Below are 21,641 nucleotides of genomic sequence, written 5' to 3'. Positions count from 1 at the left end.
CACATTGGCAAATGATCATTGAAAACGTCATTTATTTTAATGTTCTCTATATACAAAGTGACTTTACATTACCTACATTTTGATGGTCTAATAGTACTATTTGTTATAATTAAGAAAAAAACAAAACGTAGTGCCAAAATGACTTAATGTTCCTAAGTCTTATTTGTAACAGTGTTGGAGAAATTTAGGAGGACACTTCGATGGAAATTCATGAGGATAAGCATCCTAAACTTCTAAACAGCTTTTGGCAAAGGGGAGTATAAATTCCCAAATTACCTGAGTGCTTCAAACATTTTCTCTTTGCAGGCAGAGATTACGGACGTGTAATTGGTAGTCAACTCAGGAAGCAGATATCCACATTGTTCTTAAGTAGTGATTATCTTCCCAAGTCTGCTTAGTGTGGAAGGGATCAGCATTTGGGAATTGGAACCCTCCTATTTAGATTCTCAGATGTGGGTTTAGGAGATTAGTATTACGTGCCCACTTATAAATTGGCAAGAGCTTATATCCAGGTAAAATAGTTTTGCTTTGTCTTCTATTTATTCAGCTTCTCAAATTTTTAATTTTTTTTTTTTTTTCAGTATCACGATAGCTCTGAAAATCACTCCAAATATAAAATTAGTTGAATGCAAGTATAGCATCTTTGTCCAGGGGTTATGCTGTCTCACAAAATGCAATCTCCACCAAAAATGAACTTAAGTCAAGATTCACATTTCCAGAAAGATTGGTAAGATTGATGCATGCATGTTTGTACCAGTATAGGGAGCACTGGAAATCATACCTGTCAAAACAAAACAAACCCCAAAAGCTCATCCATGACCTTTACCCTTAAAACATAGTGAGTGCAACCACCACAACTCAGGCTTTCCATCAAGTGGGTCAAGACAATTAAGCCAGGTTGTCATTTATCAAGGTCCGCGTGTAATGTCGAAAGTGGGATCAGTACATGGAACCTGTGTGGAGATGGAAGGAGAAAGAATGCACTCTTTACCTAGGGGCAGGGGACAGAGCACTCGCGTGAAGCTGCTATCACAGCCTAGCCATGTCATATTGCCTACGGCCTCTTTTGTGCTTTGTTTTTTACAGAATCAGGTTAACAAGTGGCCACTCTAGCCCTTGGCTCTTCTCCTCTCCTGTGCCTGCCCACCTGCTGCAGGGATGCTCGCCTTGTGGTGTTCTCTTGTGAGGCTCTCTGCAGCTAGGACTCCTGACACACAGCAGTTCCAGGGCCGCTGGGGACTCGCACTATCCTGCAGACCCAGCAAGTGACTCTAGATTTATTGAACTTGAAGCTTATGTGCACAGAACTGTGTCATGCTGGGGACCCCTGCAAAACAGCTGCAGATGTCCTCTTTCGTACTGTAGTGCTCTGTGTACCGGTAGTTCATAGTGTTCGATAAGCAGCAGCTCCTCAGCCAGTCTTACTGAGAGGCCACCACCTGCTGCAGGTTCCCAGAGTGCTGCAGGCCGTTCATCGCAAGCGGAGCTGGAGGAGGTGGAGGAGGGAACAAAGAGCTGGGCATTTCGGAGTGAGTCTGTTGGTCAGGAGCTGGCATTGGGCTCACTGAGCCAGAGTCACTCTGCATAGAGCCAAGATTGCTGCCGTCAAAATGAGTCATTTTCTTCTTCATTAATTTTCTTTCCTTGGCTCTGCGGTTCTGGAACCAGATTTTCACCTGCAGAGGAGCAGAGGAAATTTTTTACAGTTGTTAATAGAATGCATGTGGTTCTTTATGTGTGTAGTCAAGGGGCATAGGAGAAAATCAACTGCATGAGGACCAGTGAGAAAGGCAGTAGCAAACAGGACAGCTGAGCTCTTTGCTTGCTGTTATGTATTTTTTTCTAAATACATAATCCTTCCTCTCTGATAATAAAATATCTTGTTTGATAAACAGCTTTTTTTAGCGATTTATTCCTAGGAAGTATTTATGAAATGAGTTTGATTCTTTTTTTTTGTTTTGTTTTGTACAAGGTCAAATAGAACCTAATGCATCACAGTGGTGGCCAAAAGAATTTGAAAGTATCTTTACTTTGAAAACTATATGTTGTAAGTCAGAGCAACTCAGAGCCTATGATTGGCCTATGAACGGAAAAAAGATTTCCTGTTTGGATGCTGAACATTAATTCTTTTGCTACAATGTGTAAGCCAACAGAAATACACCTGTGAGCAGAAATTCACCAGTGTGTTATTGTAGGTACGTTTAACTTCAGAGTATTACAGAAGTGGTGCTTTAGTAGCTAAGCACTTTTTCTTGCACATGTAGATGAAGTCAAAATCTGCTGCTATTTCCCACATGGTTTATGACTTTATTTCTTAGTCACTGCTCTGTCACAGAAATGCTATCTTTGAGAAAAGATGAACTATTGAAGAATATATGGATTTTGATTGATCCCCACCAGAACAGGTGGGGATGTGAGGTGAAGCTAAAAATATTCAATTGAAAATGTAGTAGAATTTGTTCAGGTGTGAAAAGGTGACTATTCTGTGGCAACTGAAATGTCTTTAGATACGAATTCCTGATGTGGGATTTTTTGTCAACTATTTTAAATAACCCAAAGAAAAATCTGTGGTTTGCTGAGAAATACTGCTTTGTTTTCTTTTCCTTTTTAGCTGCTAGGCAGAGAAATAACTGACAGTCAGAAACAAGGAAAAACTGTAAAAAGTGGTAGAATCTGTGGCCATTAAAAGAATCTAGAGGTGAAGTCCCTCAAGACATCACAAGGACTCTGATGCACATAATGCTTGTAGAACCCAAGTTTGTTAAGTGCCAGGCTGCCATCTCAAACATGTGGCAGTTCATTTTGTTGTCTTAATTTCTGAAATATCACTTCAGTAGCCAATGATGTTCATGTTCTACTAAAGCTGTCTCAAATATCCTACGTTCTGACTGCACTGTGGTAATTTAGCTTTTTCCCATCATTTGACAGAATATATGAAGAGACGGAACTATCTAAAATCCGAACTAATACCTGATTCAGAATTGCCCTCTGTGTTTGGCAATATCTGCTTTGAATTTAGGGGTTTATTCTCTTTCATTATTAAACTAGATGTAGAGACCTGCAGCAGAGATTCAGAGAGATATTTTAGTAGGCATGTAAAAGATGTATATCAGTTATCAAATGCAAGTAAGCTATTAGTCTAACCTTGCAGATCTGTATTTATGTGGACTTGTTCTTTACCTGTTGCTATCCTTTTACAGTATTTTTTTATGCAAGTTGTGCAATCCCAAAGTGTGATTTTAGCTCTTCTTTCTTGTCCTCACCATCTCCTTTATTTTTGTATCCTGTCTATATCAGAAGCGCATCATTTGTCACTTAAGAAAGAATTAGATATTACTTCTTCCCTTTCTTGTTTACTTGTCGTTCTTTGTTCTTCTGTCTTGAGATAATCTATTTGTGGAGTCCTTCCAATGAATCTTTTAAGATCGATGCTTACTTCAGTGTACTGTGTTAAGAAACCCCCAAGTAAAATGGGACAGAACATGCTCAGCCCACGTTAGCAGTATACTGGAGATCTAGATGGGCATTTTATCTTGCTTGGCATGAGTCAGCTGAGGTGCTTGAGAGCCTGGGGCTGGGCTCCTGCTTTGCTGTAGCAGGAGGTGGCACAGGCACAATAATTACGTGATTGAAGAACGTGGCACTGAGTCGTTCCAGGGCAAATTGTACTTCATGTCTTTTTGCCAAGAAGAATGGATTTAAGCTGTGGGAGAGGGAATGGAATTTGCAGGGAATGGAGGGAAATAGGGAAAAGAGAAAGGATTAGCAGGTGTGTAGGGAATTTTAAAATTCCCTAAAAAGGTAGAAGGTAGCCAAGACCTAAATATCTTCAGTGTCCTGAGCATACTGGAATTCATCACTTATGTTCACTACCTATGCCACTACTAAGAATGACCTTGTTTAAGGTTTCCCACTGACCTCAGTGGAACCAGGACTTGAAAATATTTGCAAAAGCTTCTCCCTAGTAATACTGACCCAGCCGAACAGCAGAAAGTCCTGGCAGGATTTGGTTGATATTTTCTCAGAACAAGACTGTATGTCAGACTTCAGTTTGTCTTTTCTGTGCAGCTGCATAGCTCTCTGCTGCCATCGTGCAAGCTGAACTAGTGCTGATGGGATATTTCATAAAGAATGCAAACAAAGCCATCGAGCCGTTCAGCTGGATAGTATGAGTTCCTAAATCGCAAAGAGAACTCAGTCGCATTAGTTCTGAGGTATTAGCATTTCTGTGTTCTGGACCAATGTGGTTATCTCCTCCTCAGCAGTAATAAATGCAAAGGAAATTCTGAACGGGCAATCCATACTCTACCTGTCTCTCGGAAAGTCTTAGGTTTGCAGCAAGTTCAGACTTCCTCCTGATTGTAATGTATCTGTTGTAATGAAATTCCTTCTCTAATTCTAATCTCTGATGATCTGTGTAAACCACTCGGTACTTCTCTCTTGTTCTTGTTTTACCTGTTTTGAAAGAAGAACACATTGCTTCAACCTAGAATTTTTTTAACTTCAGTAACATAAAATATCAGACTTTACATTTGACAAATGTTTGTGGGCATTTTAAGCCTGGTTCTCTGCACTTACCCAGAGTAACTTCCTTGACAGTAGTGGAGTCGTATCAATTTACAACACAAGAGAGTAATACCATCAGCTTTTGGATTTGCTCCTTAGTAAATAGATGATAAACTGATTCTTGTATTCTTTATTACCCTTGGGTTATCATTTGGGAAAGAGAAGTTGTTCTTGTTAAGAATGAGGAGCCAGAAAGCCTGGGTTCTGTTCACAGTTTGATGCAGGCTTACTGCCCAGTGTTGAATTGCTTTTTTTTCTTCCCTAAAGCTGATTGACTACTACTTAATTCAGAGATGAATCGTGAAGGGTGTTTTACTGCACAGAAAATACTGAGAGCTTCCAAAGGACTTCAGATCCCGCTGCTAAAGATATCGATACAATACTGTTGCTGTTATTGCAATTTGGTGGCTGTATTTTTTCTTCAAGCCTAACACAATCTAACCACACCTTGATCACCTCAGGGAATAGTGAGATACATTTTCAAATGGCAGTTAATAAAAAAAGAGGAAAGGAATGCAATACTTAACAAAGGATGTTCAGCAGTGCTAGAATTGTACCACTGGTTCCTTTTCAGGCAGCACTGCTGTAACGTTTCAGATATGGGTACAGCCAGCTGAAGCAGACATGATTCAGCAGTAACTGGGTCTTGAAAAAGGTAAGAGCAAATGACATGAGCAAGTGAACACAGATGCAAGTAGCTAGGAATGTATTGATTTCATACAGGATCATCTGTGTGGACAGATGTCGGCAGTCATTAAACACAACTGAGAATGAGGAAGACTGCTGATGCTTCCCTTCTCACCAGCCTTTTCACTCTTATTAATATTCATTTTAGGCAATCAAAACATTGGAGGTCAACAGCTGCCTAAAATCATGGCCCCTGAGCCCTGCCCTGAGGTCTTCCTGCAATTTGGAAAGATTAGATTGTTTTGGGGCTAAAAACAATGTTATAGTGATTGCAAATAGTGACTTGTTGGTTTGTTTTGTGCTTCCTTGTCTGTTTTCATCTGGACACTTGTTCAAATGTATATGTCTTGTCTGTAAATTGTCTGGGACAGAACGCATTTGAAGTTGGTGATCTGTGCTATGTGTGGTACTATGCTTTGTGTGCCTTCCTGTCCAATGGGCAAGAACAACAGATTGGAGTGGGATCATGCATAAAATGGGAGGCATACTGGGACTTGCTGCCTGTAGCAGTCTGGTTGTGCTGCAGATGTAGCTTCATCTTTTTTAATCTTTGTCTTACAGATCGCTTTCTGTCAAACAATGTCTGCATGCCTTACTCTTCAGAAAAAGATAGACTTCAAACTTATAATACTTGCACTGGTGATGAGAGTAGCAAAATGGAGAGCACCAAAATAGACTACCAGTGAATTGGCAAAATGTCCTTCTCTGAGCAGCTCCAGCTCCCCATGATGTGTCACCACGGAGCACCCAGTCTTCTCTGCAGCACAGAACAGCTGGGGGCTGATTGCTGGTACCAAAGTCTGGTTGCTCCTCAGTCCCTTCTTCCCGCTTCCCTAGCTTGTGAAGTAGTTCCAAAGCTCAGAATTCAATGTACAGAAAGAACTGTACTGGAATCTTGAAGTACTTTATCCTTCAATCCGTGATTTGGTTTCACAGGTCAATGTGTTTTTCCCCAACAGTGGAGAAAGGCATAGTTTCATTGTTTTGATAGCTGAATATGTTTAAAGTTAACGTTGCCTACTACTTGTTATCTAAATGCATACACCACATGGCAATGAATTCTCTTCCAGGATTTGACCTTGTTGTCAAATTGTAACAATTTTTGGCTCACTAAGGTATTACGTGCATGACAAAGCTCTTAAGGTGATGGCCCATTCTGTGCTGTTGGTATAGATGTTGGACACAGTTGGTTGGCACTGGAAGTCCTGGTCACTGCAGTGCTGTAAACAAGGTACCTCTGACTGTAGGCAGTGCTTGGTTCACTGTATGTGACTGGCTTTCTCTGGGATTCCTCCCAGCTTTCATTGCAAGATGTACATTAGAATTTGGTCATTCAGCTTCTGTACTTCTTGCTCTTTGATTGTGGGAAAGCACTGGCCACTAATAGTGAGTTTACAGTGATATGAATATTTTCCAACTGTTAGGAGATCATCAGTGTGTTGGAATATTTCGGTAGGAAAAATGAATGCATACATTTTTGTTTGTTGCCTATGCTGGTGCTTCTGCTCCCTCCGTGCAGCCAAAACAACTCTGTCAAACTAATCTTTTAATTTTCTTGTGGACGCTGTGTCTGCTTGGCTGGGTCAGACATTCTCAGCTCAGTAGCATTTCTATCACTGTAGAACTGTAGTGAAAAGCAGAATTAGTCCAAGTGTGTTTACTCAGATAATCAAGTGAAAAGTGCTGCTAACTTTACAATATTATGGTGAAAATGTTAGTCTTGGAGAACAGCAATTATTCAGCCCAGTCCACAGAAACACCATGACATTTGTTTTCATTCATTCGAAGTGTAAATTGTTTGTTTAACATATGGTCTCCTGTGGTGCTTTAATGCTTTACTTGATATATTTTAACTTTAGATCTCTGCCCTGTTTTTTGTTTTTTTTTTTTTCCCCGCTTCAAATGAGAACTTGAGGTCATTCTGTGGGACAGAAATATTTAAGATGTTTCCTTAGTCTCCTTTGTGTTGTTAAGATGGAGAACACAAAAGAGAAAGGTGATCTTATCTTCAGCTCTGTTCTCATTCAGAAGTCACAGTCAAACATCAGATGTGCTTCTGTTGCCAAAACAAGATGGAAAATTTCAAGATATAGCTTTCTATTCCTGATTTTAGGTATTTAAACCCTTATCTGAGCTGTAGAGATCTGCTGAGGTCTTCAGAGGTAACCCTTGTTGCTAGCAATATTGTGTTTTGCTCTCGGTGAGGCCTGATGAGGTCCCAGTGTCTGCGAGGGACTTTTGCATTCCCTTTGTTGGATGCTGTCTTGGAGTTGCTCTGCACGTGGCATTTCATTCCAAAGGCAGAGTGGGTTTTTTATTTATGTTCTAAAGTTAATAGCAATAAAGCCTGTTATTAAACAGATATATATGACAGAATATATGGCACTCTGTTGTGAATCTTACTGATCTGCTCATTTCAATTACAGTGATGCATTTTATTTCAAGAAGTACTACCTGGGTAAAATCTGAGGTAGAACTGATACATCACCCCAGAAACAGAGCAGAAGAATGTTCCTCATTTGTCAGATCTCTTTGGTAGATAATGACAAAATATAATGATTCGGTGATAAAGGTTAATACTTTAATCCAATCCTTTAGTGCTGCAGATTTTATTCACGTGAGTGAAATGGCCAGCATTTACCTTTTGACAGTGTTAACCTTTTATTAAGGATGATCATCACTTTAATCGACGACTTAGAATCAGTTTTATTGGGAATGTATTGTCATAGCATGGAGCTGCAGGTGGTTGGGGAGATTATCAGTAGCTGGGTGGAATTAAAATAAAGAGCTTTGCAAACTGCCTCTGTGTTGAGGGGGTCGATTTTCTGAGTTGAGCTATTCAAGAACAGCAAGTTTTGCCAAAACTATGGCAACTATTTTGCAAGTAGCGATGATTTAAGACTGCCTTTAGAGTGGGAAAAATAAGATACTTCAGCCTTAGAAGACTTCTTTGAGATAAAGTTTAACAATCCTCTCTTATCACACCCTCTTCAGCAATTTTTGTGACTGGCCAAGTTCTGAGCTGGGGGAAGGGAACAGCTTTCCCCTTGGTCATAAAATTCACAGAGCATTTCTTCTGAAGACAATAAAGCTAGGAGAAGGCCTCTTTATTTGCTGTGAAAATCATCACCCTTTCCGGCAATATAACTCCTGAAGAAAAAAGGGAGAAGGAAGAGACAAGGCTGCATATCAAAGCAAAGAGAAGTGTTGAGAGGGTCTGTTGCCTCAATATGACAGATAGGCCTCAAAACCAAAGACAATGTAGCCCAGGAAAGGAGAAAAAAAAACAAAACCAAACCAACACGGTCAGACCTCACAACTAGTTTACAAAGTAAAATAAATTAGCATGAGAACTGGTCCCGGGCCCCTTCTTTAGTGCATCCTCTCTTAACTGTCCAGGAATATCCTTCGTCTACCTGAATTGACAAGACATCATTCATAAAATCCAGCAGCTAGCTCGTTCAGACAGGAGATGTACAGAATAGTGTCAGATTACTTACAAGTATCAGCATCTCACTTGCATAGCTTAGTGCTGTTCAGAGGGAGTTGATGTTTATACGTGATGGCTGAAAGGCAGTAGGTCAGCTTCAAACGTGGAATAGTTTTCTGGCCTGAAGATTTATTCTGTTCATATCTGCATCTTTACGGTGGCTCAGTTTTAAGAGAGGGAGTAGAGTTAGTTTTTTGAGTTAATAATAAAGGATCACTGGAGATCAGGGCCCAGCGGTGTGGATTCTTTTTTCTCTTTTCTTTTTTTTGGTGAGGGAGCGATTTCTCAATATTCATGCACTTCAAAATTTAGGAAACAAAAGGTCCAAACTCACCCTAAGGAGTATCACCAATTTAATTGAATTTGTGAAACAAAAGAAATTTAAATGAATAAATGTCTTGAAGAAGGACACTGTGCTGCACGTGAAGTTCTGTGAAGTTACAAGGGTGCTGTCCTGCACAGTGTAGCAATTGCATTCCTGCCTCAAGTCTCAATGAGCTGAAAGAAATATTGCCAAGTTGGATGCATAGAGGTTTGTGATGCTGAAATCCCATATTTGTATTTTCTGCTGGATCTTGATCATTTTTTCTTATTATACATATTCAGGTAACTCATGGTGAAAAGAATAGATAATAGCATCATAGAATCAGAAACTTTCATTGGACCTAGGGGATTTTCCCCTCTGTTCTGTTGACTTCTATTTAAAGTGCAATTATTTTCCATTTTGATATGTTCTGTCATAATGCTCATTGGCCAATTCTGCCCTTGGTTAGTGTAAACAATTCATCTTCATAATACAGAAGATAACTGAATCCAAAACAAAATAATTTTGTTACCTTTAAATGACAACTGGACAGACTGCTCTGTGGGGTTTTGTTTGGCATAAGAACGCAGGCTGTAGAAAGTGCAGGCAGTTTTCTAAGTGGCAGGGTCAGGAAAAGTCACATTGCCAGTGACTGTATAAACTAAAAAGCAAGTGATTACCTGGACTTTTTTTTCCAGGTGTTCTTTAGGCATTCAGCATTTTGCAAGAATGACTCCTTAAGAGTGCTGCTTCTCTTTCTTACATTTGATGTAACTTCTTCCTTCTTCTAGATACTCTACATTTACAGAGCATTTGGTAATGATACTGTCAGCACCTGTCAGCACCACCAAAAAAAATCATCAGAGTAAAGTTTTACTGAATGACTGCAGTGTTTCCTGCACTTGTCATCTCTGCTTACAGTTACTTTCCCTTCGTTTCTGTACTTGCTCCCTCCTTTTTTAATAATTAGATAGGTACAGATTTTAAGATATACTTAAGAAACCTAATTCTCGTTGCTGCTGAAACTACCTGTTTCAGTTACCTCTTCATACTTTAGATTTTGTGCACAGGTTTACACAGATGTATTTTGTTTTCTCCCATGGGCTAAAACTAAAGGCTACTCCTATGCAAGGGATTGCATGCTTCCATAAAAATACAGAAATCAATATAAGGGGATTTGTAGTTTATTCGATGACGGGCTTATGCTTTTCATCAAAGAATTTGCCTGTAATAATGCTCTGTGTACTTAGAATTGCCGTCTCTAGTTGTCATGGTTCTAACCTCTGTTGCTATTGCTAGTAGCTGTGGGTTTCTTTTTCCTTTCTGTTTGGTGTTTTAGCAACTGAGGCAAATAGGCGCAGTATAAGGATTAGGAAAGGGTCTTTTCTACTTGTATTCTTGGATGAAAATACTCAGACATACTCCATACAAAATACTCCTTTATTCAAGTGGTCTGAGTCAGAATGCATTTGCTTTCTCCCGTATCCTGAATACCCTCAGGGAAGCAGTGAGCAGGCATTAGAACCTACATGGAGAAAGTCCTACTCCCTCCAGTTTGAAAGCTGCAGAAGGAGCGTTCATACATCCTTCACCAGGGAGGATGGTGGATGAAAGCCTGATCAGGTCGTTCAATGCATTGCAGTAGCACTGTATCAGAACAGTCTTGCATCAACTACTGAGTTCTTTTGGTCGTTTTAAGAAGTGTATTTCATGAACCTTGCTTAGTACCAGGTGAAGTCCTGGTTTTGTATTCAATGTTGTTTTTTAAGTTGCATACAGTAAATTTAACTTGAAATCATTTCTTCTTCTGTTCCAGATGAATTGTATAAATAACAATATGAGAAGATGTGGGTATGAGACAGTGGGAGAAATTTCAATCAAGTGTTTTTCTTTCTTCTCTGTCAGGTCATGAATCCAAGAAGCACCACAACAAGAGAAGATAACCATGAAACCCCTGGAGATGGAAATGTCATTGCTTCTAGGCCTTGTTTCTGTTGCTGTTACAAATCAGACTGCTGCCAAGAGGTATATAAGTCAGTCAGTCTACGGAAGGAGTCTCTCCTGATTCTAAAGGGATATAATTAGAGTAGCATTTCTTGCAGACATTTAAGAACATCTTGCAAAAATTACTTGCCTTAATATTCATCATTTCTATAGAGAAATCATATTATTGATAAGTATTATTTTGCAACACATAATGAACAAATAATACTTTTCATTTCTATAATTTACTTCAGTGCCTTCAGGTAAGTCTAAGCCTTATTTTTCCTGTCTTCAGGAACAATAGTTCATATCTTTTTCACAGGGACTAAAAAGAGGCAATAAACAACATACATAATTCTTCTTTCCTTTACAAAATCTCTATTAAAATTCCTAATGGTTGTGAAAAAAGACAGAAACTGTAAGGCTGCCACTTAAATCCAAAAGAGCAAGAGGCAGGTAGGTAAAGAAAAGAGAAATAGTAGTGGTTTTTGAGCAAGTATGTTGCCAGCTGTAAATCATACTGCCTGTGAGAATTCTCACTGTATTCATAAGGACTATGCAAAAGAAAGCAGTAAGTTTTTGCAAGACTGGCCCTCTTCTTGAGTAGCATTCAGTGAAGAACAGCTATGAGATATATTTTAAAATAAAAAAGTCTTCAGTAACCTCTGTCTTTTGTATTTGCAAAGTTCTTATTCACCCAATGTAAGGAACATTCTTGGTCCAAGTATCATCCATGGACTCTCTGTGAGCTGAAGGTGCATTGAGCAGGAGTAGGTATGACTCTGTGTCTGTGCAAAATAGGTGCATTATTTTGGCAAAGATAATTTTTAGGCTTAGTTGCTTTTGTTTATGTAGAATATATGTTGAAATAACTGTTTTCCCTTCAGAGTTTAATTCAATACTGGCTTTGAAAACCGCATTTACAGGTGTGTGGGAACCAAACTGGGAAGGGAGGAAGGCCTGGAAGGAAGGGAACCTCCATGAGTTGAGACACTGAGATACTGTGTGCATCTCTGGGGGAGGTACGGAGCGTCCTTAACTCCTACTGGTGTTGGTGCGTGTCAGAACTGCTCAGAACCTTGGAGGATCACACACTTCTATAGAAGGCTGTCCCAGCTCCTTTCAGGCAGCGCCCCTCAGCCTTTCCTTCCCCCCTTCCTTGTTTCATTATTTTTTTTTCTGTTGATACAAGGAACAGAGATGTTTTTGGTGTTTAATAGTTGTACTTTTTTTTTTTTTTTTTGCGTTACTTCCTATGACCAAAGAGAATCGTTTCCTCAGACTTCTTATTTTTACTTGTTAAACATGACTGCAGCATTTTATTTTAATCATCCATTCCTATTGGAGATCCACCTGTCATAGCATTAGCTTATTTTGCTACCAGAGATCTTTATATTCCTGTGTATTTTGAGTTACTGCTATGAAGAGTGGCAAGTCTTTCCTTGTTGTTCCTGTGCTTCAAGCATTTGATTCTACATATATTTCATTTTACTGTTCTTAGATTTATTGGGGGCTATATCTAATACTAATGGGATTTCCAACCCCAACACTATATATGTTTTACTTGAACTATTCATGTCTATACTGAAAATTAAGGAAAATAAGCAAGGCATAGATGGTGGATAAATTTGATGCTTTCATCATGATTTCTTTCTGCAGACATACTTTTTAAATCTATTGGACTCCTGCTAAAAGCAATTATTTGATGTAACTTTTAAAAAACATATCTCAAGTGAAAATGCTGTCAAAGGCCATTGCTTTTTATTGGCTTCAGCTATGGATGTCAAGGAAGATATATATGGAATCATCAGCTGATCAAAGACAGCATCCAAAAATTGAACCAATATTTCACTGATAGCAAGAGTCTTGTTCAAATCGTCTTGCTGTTAAAACGTATGGAACCTGGCAAAAAAATACAGCAAAACAACAGAAACCAAAACCAACCACCCGAAAAAGGGAAATCTCAGCATAGCCTCACTGCCCCCATACCTGTGGAAGTGGATTGCACCGTTTTCCTCATCCATTCGTAAGAGCTGTGCCTTTGGCTGGTGGGGGAGCCCTGCTGTGTGCCACCGGTACCTGCAGGAGGTAACCCCCCGGCTGCGGCGGGATGCAGGGAGCTGTACTCAGCTGGGCTGTAGGAGCCCTGCCCAGGAGACGAGGCGCTGAGCTGCGCGGCAGCAGCCGTGCCGGAGGGCCCCGGGCACGGGCCGTAAGCGTTCCAGTCCTCCCTCTGGGGGCCGTAGTGGGGTCCCCAGGCTCCCGCGGGCTGTCCGTGGCCGTCTGGAGCTGGCACGTGGTGGTACCCCATGTAGTCTGAGTAGGGGGGAGCGGGCACAAAGTTCTGCACTGGCAGGTTGTTGTTGCTGCACCTTGCGGGTCCTGGATACATGCTGGTCTCTTTATCCAAAAGGTAACTCACGTACATGGTGCTCACAGCCTGGCTTTGTCTTGCTGGGACATCCTGCTCCTCACACTGTTTGTTTGATCTCTTCCCCTCCTCTTTCTTTCTCTCTCTTTTCTAGCTCTGACCGGCTCTATAAATGACTCATGCTAGCCCTCATGTCCCTTTACTACACATGATTAACAATGGCTTTACCAGGTGCTGGTGGTAACAGTTTACTAAGGTCCTGCCTGATGTCACAGATAACTGCCTGCCCCAAAATTGCATTTGCATTCAAATGAAGGGCTGACCATGCAGGCAACCCCACCTTGCTGCTAGTTCTGGTGCTTCCTTTCTCACAGAACCTTTATGTGTTACCATCGTGGTTCCATACTTTTTGAATGTAGGTTGAAATCTCATGTTCTTCAAGTAGAATTGCAGTTAACCAATAACTATTAAACTGTAGAAGTAATGCTTTACTTGAGTAGTACACATCAGAATCTAACTTCAGGCATTAGGTTTTAGTTAGGTGAAGCCTGGAATCTGCTAGCCTGGTAGTTTTTTGTTAGAACATGCTCTAATAGTTTTAACTGGCAGCAATGGACTGATTCAGCCTTTATCTATAGCTCTTCCACACTTTCTCACATGAGCATTCCTCTTGCCTTCAGCTCTTACTCTATGTGGGAGAGCACTTGCAAGCTATGGTATTCCTACTGCTTTTAACATTACAAAGGGCATACAAGAAGTCTCATAGTCATTTTGAGCATTTGTTCATACCAATAGTCTTGTTGATGTTAGTAAGCCTATTCATGAGCTGGCTGCTGGCTGCAGTGATTGAAGTTTATTCTAGCTTACAATGTTAACAGAAAGAGAATATTGAGAGAATGCAAAATTTGTCACTTTCTCCATGCTTGTGTTTTGTTTGTGATATTGAAATGAGCAGTGGTTTTCCCTAAAGGTTTTCTATTCTCATTGCTGTGTTTGTTCACAGTAAGTAGCACCTTTTCTTGGAAATCTGAGAACAAATACTAACTTTTTAGCACACACACACACAAAGAAAAAAAAAAAAAAGAAAAAAAGAAAGAAAATGAGAAACCCTTTCCTAAATTTTAGGAACAATCCTATGTTAATAAGTAACAAATTCCCTAGGAGATTGTCTATATCCATGAGTGAGGGGAGAGTGTTGTTTTGTTTGTTTGTTTGTTTTTAATGAGAGACTTTAACCTTTTCTCTTAGTGAGAATTTTCTGTTTTCATTCCTATTTCTTTAATTATGTAGTACTTAATTGCACCTTTATTAACAAACCGATTTGTTAAATATTTTTTCTTAAACAGGTGCAAAGTATAATGAGGTTTTTTTCATTGTTCAGAAGTGTATTTTTTCTTTGAGTGCCTTTTGCACTTTAACACCTAAGCTTACAGGTTCCTCCTGGCTCTCAAGAGGGGAGAATCACTCTGCCCACCTGACAACACTGTCATTTCTTTGTGTGACAGAATGGTTTCCTTAGGCTGGATTCACAAGATAATGAACTGTAGTTGCTGAAATATATTTATCTATTAGTATCATTACTTCTATTCTCACTTCTTTGTTACTATTTTCCTACTGTGTACTTCAATAAGTCTTGTACTCATACACGTATTGCTTCCTGTGAGCTTTTGGAGGACCATGGCAAACTTGTTGACAGGTATCTTAAAAACATTGGGCATAGGAGGTTGGTGCAGGCTGTCTTTGGTGTTTGTGTACGTGAGCTTGTTCAGTTGCAATTCATGCATATGATAGCTGTCACTCAGCATGGCCAAATCTAATCAGCTCAGCACACTTAGGGAAGGTACTGGTCATTGTATTGTCACTGAATGGCTTAATTCTTCTGTACCAGGAAAACAAAGCAAAACAACAAAACTATTAATCAAACTGTGTTTTGGAAGTCCAGATGGCCTGTGACTGTAGCTGTCCAATGCAGTGGGATTTTAAATTCTTTAAATCCTGCAGCATGATCTATATAAACCTTAAAAAACAAACAAACAAAACTAGAATATTTAATTCCTCAATCGTTTTGTAGCACCCACGGTAAATGATTGATGCAGTTGTTTGGTAGCCCTCAAGTTCAGGCTGTGTTGAAATGGTTGCAAAGAAAGACTATTTATCTTTTTATTGGAACCTGACTTACATTTCTTTTCCTTCCAGTCTGTTGAAGGTGCATCCTTGAAAGCATTTCTGTACTTCCTGTACCCCTCCCTAATGCAGGTGTATCAATAAATCAACCAAATGAAGAAGTAGCATTTTGTCATTGGCCCAAGCACGAGTTGCAGCCCTTCTGTTTTCATGAGATAATGTGCTTCATGAAGAGAAAGTAAAATAGTATCTATTCATGTTGATTAGGAAAAAAACAGCAATGATGACAAATACCTTTTGATGCTTTAAACTAGTACGTATATACTGACATGGAAGAGAACCTTCTCTGTGTTCCGCACTGCTTCAAGAAAGTACTTTACAACTTACGGCATTGTTTTACTCTTCTGGCACATGCTGTGAGAACTAAGCAGGAAACTACTTCTTTCAGAATCTCAAGAACCCTGAGTTGGTATTATTTCAGAAAGCTGCATTTTGCTTTGTTAGTTCAACATTTTTTCATTTGTATTGCTTGAATTTTACCTACTGGTTGAACTGTATCCTCAGATGTGCTTTTTTTTTACTTCTGAAATAGATAAATAATAATGTTGATACAATTCACGTAAAACTAAACATCCTCACAGGCTTTTGAACAACTACAAAACATAAAAAGATTTGGATTTAAGTTGCTTTTCATAGTTTCTGTCAAGAACATCTGTCAATAACAGGTGTCTTTGCAGAGATCAGTCTATCTGTACACCCAGTCCTCTGTAAACACACCGCTCTCTTCTGAGGGGGAAAAAGTCAGTATTCTCTCCAAAATCAGTTGTTACATCTGCAAAGTGTACACAGCACTGTATATGTATGGTAGTGAGAGTCCACTACTTGTTCTGGTGAATAAAACCTACTGCCCTGTTTCATAAAAACAAATCAATAGTCTTTTGTAGAAAAACTGTTGTTCTGTGTCGTAAGGTGAGGATAATGCTCCTTCCTATTGCTGATCCAGTTTTGCCACTTTACTATATAACATCAACATACAAGATAATGTCTGGAAAAATACGTCTTAATTTTTTTGATGTTCTCTTTTTCTCCATGTCCTTTTTGGTCTTGATATTTGCTTTCTTTCTGTTGGAAACCTTAGCCTCTGTAAAAAGATATGCAGACATTTATATTAAACATTTTTTTTCAGTGAATTGCCAAACACTGTGGTAGCTCTTCTGACAAGTATGCAGGGATAACCCTCTCTTTCCTGTATATATTTTCCTATATCTGTATTTTGAAGAGTATTGTAATCCCAACCTTTTGTACCCTACTCAGCTTAGTTTGGCTGTAATGTAGCAAAGAAGGAGGGTGGATTCTGATCTGAATATCTGATTTGATGGAAAGCTAACTTGCATGCTATGGAGAGGTTTCACTGTCCAGAGGGGTTCACCAGAGCATCAGAAATGGCATTGGTATGTCCCTGCTTTTAGAAGTAAGTGTTATAAAGCAGATTATAGGGCTGATTTACAAAAGCTAAACAAACACAAACAAACTGACAAACTTTTACCCTATGGCTTTATTGAGTTGCATTTTCCATTTCTGAATTTGGGTGGTTTGTATAATATGAGATGGAACTAGCCACTGTAGGTAATGGTTGGGAAAACACCCCTTAAGGTTATTGCGTCCAATACTGCTGCTGCACTTCTTGTAGTCAGAAAGTAGACAGGAACACTGGCTTGCCCCATTCCATTTTGATTGTTCCTATTCTGCTATGTGAGTGGGTTTACAGGGATTTCTGTTCTCATTCCATACATCTTCTAAAATATATAGGTCTTCCAAGCTTTCTGTGCCAACCTGCTTCAAATTGCAGCCACATCACTGTTGTAGGATGTAGGCATTCTCCTACACATCTGTTTTCTTATCCTCTTGTAGATCCTTTCAATTTTTCCGAGTCGCCCCCATCCTCCAAGAGTAGCAGCACTCGTTTTTGAAAGTAAGCCTTGTCTGAAAATCGTCTCCGCGTTGCAACGCTGGCTCTTGACTTCTTGTGAAGCAATGGCGACAGCTAGTGGTGGGTTGGCTGAATGGCAAGAATAAAATTAAAATTTTCAGTGCTCACCATTATTCAAAGTTCAGGGTCTGTTCTGTACAGCATACAATGGGTAATACCACTCTTGTATCGTACTGTTTTTTTGTGTTAACTCCTTACAGAAGTGCCTGCAGTGACTCATACCTGTCACATGCTCAGATGCAGGAAGCTGCGCAGCTAGTGAAGATTTCTGGCTTGGGAATGAGGATTATGTTGCAGACATTTTTTGTCATGCTTTATAATTAATCCTTCTTTTTTTCCCCCTCCCTCCCTTATTTTCCTCCTGAAATAATGCTGTTGTGGAATATGGCAGGCTTCTTAAAGTTGGCTTATACAAATGATTTTCTGTTTAGTAAGTACTCAAAAATCTGAAATATGCTGATACAGAGTTAGATATATGGCTTAGTGAGTGATTATATAGGGCTGGCCTCTGTTGCACTGTAACATGTGTTACATTACTCTGTAATGTAATATGGTATCTAGTCAGAATGCTGGTATTTCACACCCACTTCACACTAGCAGAACTATTTTATGGAGTGATGGCAGTGAAGAATGAAGAGCAGGGCTGTAGTGTTTTTATCTTGTATTCTTTAAGGACTAGTTGTGTTTCTAATGTATTTTCTATGTTATTAGATATACCTGATGATAAAAAAAATGATGCCAAACTGATGTATCTAATAGATAGCATGATGTCATGGCAGGAAGGTAGAATGAAGGGATTCTCAGTGGCATTAATTTGTCCTGTTACCTTAGGCTACCTGGGTAGTAGTCAGTGTTCCATATCGATCTGTAAAATAGAGATAACACTCATGACATTCTGTTGTTTATGTAGGCATATACATATTTAATTTAATAAATGCCACAAAAGAGATCCTGTACAGGGAGCACATAATGCAGATTCTTTCTTTCATCACTTGTGAAATGAATTAGCTAATATATGTTGACTGCAATAGCCTTAGTATTGCTGTAATAAGAGCTCATAAGAGCACTGATGTTAGTTCTGAAAAGAAAATCTCTTTTTCTGTTATTTTCAAATGCAGCACTGTGCTTTGAATTTTTAGCACCTTGCAATGTGTGCTGGATCTCCTCAGGCTGAGTCATGCTACTGGCTTGCTGTATTTGAAGAGATGATATTCTGCAAACCTCACTTAGTAAGTCAATACTGAATGTAGGAAGAAACCCAGGGGGTCTGATCAGTGAAACTTCAAAAACAAAATACAAACAAATCTCTGGCCCTTGTTTACTGCTTTGGTCTGCTTACACAGTGTTATTGTTTACCGGACCTCAAGACATCATTTGGCTTTCCATAGTGTAGCAGAAATAGTAAATCATGGCTTGAAGCAGTGATTGGGCACCTGGTGGGAAGGCAGGGCCAACGCAGGGGAGCTCAGAGGTATGCAGTGTAGCTGAGTGAGCAGATGGGGTGCAGCCAGGATCCACCCCTTCCCAGACCAAGCAGTGGTGGCAAAGGTATCTTGCTGGAGATCCCTGCATACCTGAGGCCTCCTAAAGTAAGCATCTTCTTTCCTTTATTTCTGTGTCTATGGCTGTTGCATTTGAGCAAATTCTCACTTGCTGCAGCCTATGACCTTGTTGCTTTGCTATCATTGCTATGTTTTCCATCACGTTACACATAAGAATAGGAGGGAAAAATTGTCCCATAGAGAAGTAGCTCCCTCTCATCAGTACACACCTGATGTACCAGCAGGCGAAACCCGTAGCAGAATGTGATCAATCTCTGCCAAAAACCCTGTAAACTTGAGGTGAACACCCTTATGAACTGAGTGGTTGGTTAAGCAAAGTAACATGCATTATAGTATTCTGGTTTTTGCGTGTTTGAGTACTTGTGTTTAGCAAGAACTCTCTTGTTGGATGAGTCTTATTTTTTCCACATATGACAAAATCCAGTTTGGTGAGGTTCTTTTATCTCAAATAATTATTTTGAGAACTCTATGGACAGAGTTTTGTAGGTGCTAATTCTGTTCTTTGTACTGTAGGTTAGCTGCTGGGCACGAACTCTGTACATAGATTATTTTAGCCTAATTCTCAATTAGTATCAAGGATTATTTTTTGTGGTTGCAGGAAACAGTGCTTTTTTTCCCCCCCTTTATTTCTTGAAAATATTTCTGAACATGACAATGTCTCAGTGTGACTCAGTGATCTATGGCTACGTTTCATCCAGCTACATCATCATTCATGAAATGAAAATGGAAATAACCATATCTTTCACTAGGTGGCACTTGTAATACGTAGCACAGACAAAGGTCTACATGACTGATTAAGTATCCCTATTAGATGCTATTCAAATCTGTAGTTAGTAATAGAGCATGCTAAAAAAAGGATCAACGTAGTGCTGCCTGCAGCAGTTATCATAGTTTCTTTTAATACTAACATTAATTAAATCCCCACCCCCCTCTCAGTGTAAAAGAGAATTAGCTCAGAAATGATCCCCTCTCCAAATCTTTGGATCTATTCTTCTTTACTGCCCAAATATTTTATCTATCTGAAAATTAACTACAGTAGTGGTACTTAAAGAGAAGGTTTTGTTTTATGTTGCCAGAAAGAACCGAAACAAAGTGCCGATACCTTTCCTACCATTGACAAACATGATTGAGCATCAAACATCCTTGCTTTGCTCCATGCTTCTTCCTAGCTGGCTCACCAAGCTCCCTTCCCAATGCTGTTGGAGGCTGTTAAGTGTGCGACAGGAAGCTGTTGTATGCACAAATAAAATTGGCCAAAATGCAAGGACAGGTGATACTAGGAGTAAAGAGCAAAGAAAGAAGTGACACAGAAAAAACATTGGAGCTGCAAAGGGGAGTCTGCATAGAGACCTGTCTAGTATTTCTGTAACTGAAGATCAGTTGTTTTAATTTATCTAATGTTTAATTTCTGTTTTGGAGTATTTTACTAAAGAGATCTCCATAATGCCCTTTCTATTCATGACACAGATTACTCAAAATAGCACTGTGTAGAATAAAGTTACACCAAAACTGCTTCAGCTCCTGTACTTTCCAGTGCTTCTGGAGCTTCAAGACTAAAACTGAAGGCATGCAGAATTCTTGCTGTTTCTTTTGATATTATTTACAGTCTGTTCAGGATAGAACACAGACAAAATCTATGAATGAAATGATCCTCGGTGAAGTTATATGACGTCCACTGATCAAACTTAAACCCACTGGGGAGTGGAAAGAGAAAGGATTTAATTGTACATGGCTGTAACAGAGTTGCATTGACTGACGTGGATGGACTCTGTTGCCATTGCACATCAGTGTAACACCAGTAAGTAATATTATGTCACTACTCATGCTGTTGAATATGTTTATTATTCTAACTTGTGAGCATATACCTGTATGCTAAGAACAAAAAGGATAAAGATCCTGAACCACAACTGAGGAAGTCTAGGTTCAAGTTTTAGCTCAGATCACCAAGTTTAATTTTGCTGTTAGCAAATTATTTTCTCTATTTATGGCATACAATGTATCTTGAATTGTTCAGGAATGCAATGATGAAATCCTGATCTTTACCATGAGCTGTAAAGAGATGAACTCTCTGGGAAGGCTGAGCAGAATGCAACTCTTCCGATGGCTTTTGTTATGGAAACAAGTACAATTTCAACAGCTGAGCTATTGAAGTGTTTTCTAGTATTAGACTTGCACATCATCTTCTGACTGAGCATTTCTTAGGGTTCATATTTATTCAGTAAAAACAAAAAGAGCTTTGAGCTATTTATGTTGACTGTGCCCTTTTGAGGGAAGCTGCTCTAAGTAGTAGGCTTGCTGTTAGCATCATTAAACATTCATTATAAACCAGATGAGGTTATTAAAAATAAATATTTTGGTTCACTTGTTCTGATTTGCTGAGTGTATATCTGCCATTCTAAGTATGAGTGAGAAACATTTGAGTCTGGTGTTAAAAACAAAACTTGCAGTGTCACAGTAAAAGAAGCTCTGATGTGGGAGGTGTAAGGGTACAGCGTGTGTGCGTGCACAGCATCTGCAACGGTGAAGCAAAAACGGGGCTTAGAAAAAGCAGTGTGTGGGCACTA

General features: G+C 39.4%; 1 protein-coding gene across 1 annotated transcript; it reads right to left on the bottom strand.

Annotated features, from left to right (window-relative positions):
* Positions 1 to 1,421: 1,421 nt before the first annotated feature.
* Positions 1,422 to 13,458, bottom strand: LOC122163918 (homeobox protein CDX-1-like). Its single transcript, XM_042825494.1, has 3 exons — positions 13,020 to 13,458; positions 4,310 to 4,455; positions 1,422 to 1,676 (listed from the first exon to the last, which is right to left on the bottom strand). The coding sequence occupies exons 1-3, from the start codon at positions 13,456 to 13,458 to the stop codon at positions 1,422 to 1,424; spliced, it is 840 nt and encodes a 279-aa protein (XP_042681428.1).
* Positions 13,459 to 21,641: the final 8,183 nt, after the last annotated feature.

The sequence above is a fragment of the Centrocercus urophasianus genome, unplaced genomic scaffold (assembly GCF_019232065.1).
Source record: "Centrocercus urophasianus isolate 14NV4802_14NV808 unplaced genomic scaffold, USGS_Curo_1.0 seq_24, whole genome shotgun sequence".
Lineage (NCBI taxonomy): Eukaryota > Metazoa > Chordata > Aves > Galliformes > Phasianidae > Centrocercus > Centrocercus urophasianus.
Note: the sequence above shows the minus strand (reverse complement) of the source record. Positions and strands in the feature narration are given on the sequence as shown.